Genomic DNA, 3,578 nt, shown 5'->3' with positions numbered 1-3,578 from the left:
TACTCGGCATAGCATCATCTTTTACATTATACAAAAAAATTGGGCTAACCATTGTTTTTTTTTTTTGTTTTTTTATTTCATGAAAACATTTTGTTTCCAAAAAAAAACGCATTTGAAAAATTGCTGCGCAAGTACTGTGTGACATGAAAAGTTGCAATGACTGCCATTTTATTCCCTAGGGTCTCTTCTAAGAAAAAAAAAAAAAAATATATATATATATATATATATATTTTTTTTTTTTTGTTTGGGGGTTCTGATTTTCTAGCAAAAAAATGATGATTTTTACATGTAGGAGAGGAGTGCCAGAATAGCCCCAGTATTGAAGTGGCTAAAATACACCTATGATAAAAATTATAGACCCTTTTATTTCTTTGTAAGTGGGCAAACTTAAGAAATCTGCAGGGTATCAAATAATTATTTTCCACACTGTACATGATGTTCCACAGGTACAGGGATCCTGGGGATGCTATGTTACAATCCTGTGAGCAGTAATCGGATCATACCAAGACTTGGTCCACACTAGCGCGACAAGTCGCGCTCCCTCGCGGTCCATTGACTGCTACAGGACCCGTTCTAATAGGAGCAACACAAGTCGCTCCGACTTAGAAAAAGGTTCCTGTACTACTTCGGGGCGACCTCGGAGCGACTTGCATAGACTTCCATTATGTGAAGTCCATGCAAGTCGCTCCGAAGTCGTGGTGCATGGGAATGCACAAGTCGCCCCCGAAGTAGTACAGAGTCGTGTCGCCCCAGTGTGAACCGACTCTAAAGGAATAAAACCCCCACCTAGCACTCATTTTAAAGGACTTCAGCCAGTGGGCTAAACTGCCCTATCTTTATATTTATGGAAGTATGAAAGTTTCAACAATACAAAGTTATTAAAATGCATATCCCCTTTCTGCCTGCAATCTTTTTATTATCCATCCTGAGCACAATGGCCCATGATGGGGATACGTGAATATACAAAGTTTTCGCTGGCGGCTGTCTATCCTGGTTGTCACTGACAGCTCCAGTCCCCATTGTTGTTCATGAACCAATCAGAGTGGTTTCTGATCATGTGAGCACTATGTCAATTATGACATAGTAAGCACATGGAGATTGTAGGCTTCATTGACAACAAAAGCCTTCAGCCTGCTGGTGGCATAGCAGCCTAAAGGTTGCAGTGTTCATCTGTTTAATATTGTAATTTTCAGATACAATTACAGTATTAAAATTAAAACATAATAAAAATTGAAAAAAAAAAAAAAGACAGGTTTGCAAATTTGTCAGCCTAGAATAATAAATAAAGAGCATTTTTTTTATTAAAACAGTGTATCAAATAAAGCATTATATGTTTTTTTAAAGAAATATTTAAATGTTATTTCGGTATGCAAATTAGAGTTATTGTTAAGTTAATAGCACATTGCTGACACTGTTAAATTTGTCCCGGCATCTAGACATCCGAATAAAAGGCTAATCACAACTGGATTATCCCTTTATCCTACAACCCCCCCCCCCATTTTCCAAAGTAAACCAAATGAAATACAACACAGGGCATTTTATATATACAAAAGATAAAATGTAGGGACCAGCAGCTTTACAAATAAGTTCATTCCACGCAAAAGCCAATAAATGTAAATCATTTCGCATTCTGCAAATGACATTAATTCTGTAAAAAAAATGAATCTCCTTCCTATACTGCCAGTTGCTGAATGGTATTAAAAAACAAAACAACAAATAATATTATACTAAATAATATAAAATGTAGCAAATTGTCCTAGTGAGGAAAATTCCCAGTCAAGCTGCTCGCTAAGGAGAGTCGTAAGTGAAAGGATTCTACAATGTTACATATAAAGAGCACAGGATAGTCTTGGAGGCAGTTCTTATGGCACCCACCAGAGCGGCACTCTTCTTCACTTTACTGCATGGAGGCTCTCCAGGAAATCACGCGGCCTCCAGAAAGAAAATGGAATTACGTTTATGGTCAAGTGTGTTACGCGGCCATTCTGTGTGCTCAGTCTGGGGATGCTGGCACGTGTCCATTCCATTGTCCCAGCCGGATGAGGCCCAGGAGAAGAGGGCGTGAAGGTATAGGGGTAAATATAAAAGGTGGTGGTAGAGTTAGCGACTCCACCACTATGGAGAGTGGGGCCACTCCGCGCTGTGGTAAGTAATGTGATAGGATATCCTATCACTTTGCTAAGTAAGTGCATTGAACACACACGAGGTAGCACTGGACTCTGCTGGGTGTCAGAGAGGCATCGGTAGGGTACATCAGACCAGGATCCTCAAAGGGAAGGAGAATCCGGCTCCGAGCGCCAAGCCCAACGACAGGAAAAATGCCATGATAGCCCCGGCTGTCTCTGCCTCGTATCCATCCACCTTCCTGCAAAGATAAGTCAGAGGTGTCAGGGGGGGAAAAGCAATATACAACAGGCTCTGATACTTGAGTAATGGCTTAGTGAATCGAGCCCTATACAGTAAAACCTTGGTTTGAGAGTAACTTGGTTTGAGAGCGCTTTGCAAGACAAGCAAATTTTTAAAAAAAAATTTGACTTGATATACAAGCGATGTCTTGATTTACAAGTAGCGTCATGTCAAAACTGGGTATAAAAGAGAAGAGAGGCACCTCTAAGTGTAGCAATATTGTTACATTTAATGAAGGTTCAATATTGCAGCTCACATGGTTGATGATTAAAACAGGCACATCTAAGTATGCAGGCATCCGGGGTAAAGCTTTCCACATAGACCGTCCTCCGCACTGTAGTCTTCATCATCCCTTCCCCACTGCGCTCCAAAGTCTCGCTTTCAGATCACTCTACTGCAGGGTAGTCTTCCCAATCACAATTGCAGACTGACATCGGTGAGAGCCAGTGGTTCAGAAGATGGTCTATGTGGACAGCTTTACCCCGGATGCCTGCATACTTAGATGTGTCTGTTTAATCATCAACCATGTGAGTTGCTAAATGTTGTACCTTCATTAAATGTCCCCATACTGCTACACTTAGAGGCGCCCCTCTTCTCTTTTATACTTTGTAGCTCCTGCTGGATTTTGCTTCTAATCCCCTTGGGAAGGCTGCCATTAGTGGATGGACATTTTATGATGACACAACCTATCACATTGCTATAATCTTTGTATATAGACTATAAACTGAAAGACTTATGAATAAATGGTTGTGGAACGGATCATCTGTGTTTCCATTATTTCTTATGGGAAAATTCGCTTTGATATAAGAGTGCTTTGGATTACAAGCATGTTTCCGGAACGAATTATGCTCGCAATCCAAGGTTTTACTGTATTTGATAATGGATATGCAATCTACAATAGATAGAAAGTATTGCTAAAGTCCAATGCAAACAGATTTTAAAGTGATTATGGCAAAGATCTACCAATAACATTCTTAGCCCATGGAGGCGCCACATCAACAGAGGGTATATTTACTAAGCAGAAAGTCCATCTGCCAGGAAATACAAGGGCTGTACCTGAAAGTAATGCAAAAGTAGGCATAACATTTTCATAACCTTACATCGGTCATTTAAATTGTACATGAGATAATACTGTGTATATATATATATATATATATATATATATATATATA

At 39.6% G+C, this 3,578-nt stretch overlaps 1 protein-coding gene across 1 annotated transcript in view; it reads right to left on the bottom strand.

The window, feature by feature from the left end:
• Nucleotides 1–2,145: 2,145 nt before the first annotated feature.
• The window catches only part of SLC29A1 (solute carrier family 29 member 1 (Augustine blood group)), a 61,116-nt gene continuing 59,683 nt past the window's right edge, over nt 2,146–3,578 (bottom strand). Inside the window, exon 13 of the mRNA XM_082251665.1 lies at nt 2,146–2,365. Coding sequence (XP_082107791.1) covers nt 2,254–2,365 — 112 coding nt within the window. The 3' untranslated portion in view covers nt 2,146–2,253. The remainder of the gene's footprint in view (nt 2,366–3,578) is intronic.

Source organism: Pelophylax lessonae (assembly GCF_965119305.1).
Source record: "Pelophylax lessonae genome assembly, chromosome: 3".
Taxonomy (NCBI): Eukaryota; Metazoa; Chordata; class Amphibia; order Anura; family Ranidae; genus Pelophylax; species Pelophylax lessonae.
The sequence above is the reverse complement of the archived record's forward strand: the minus strand, read 5'-3'. Positions and strand labels throughout refer to the sequence as shown.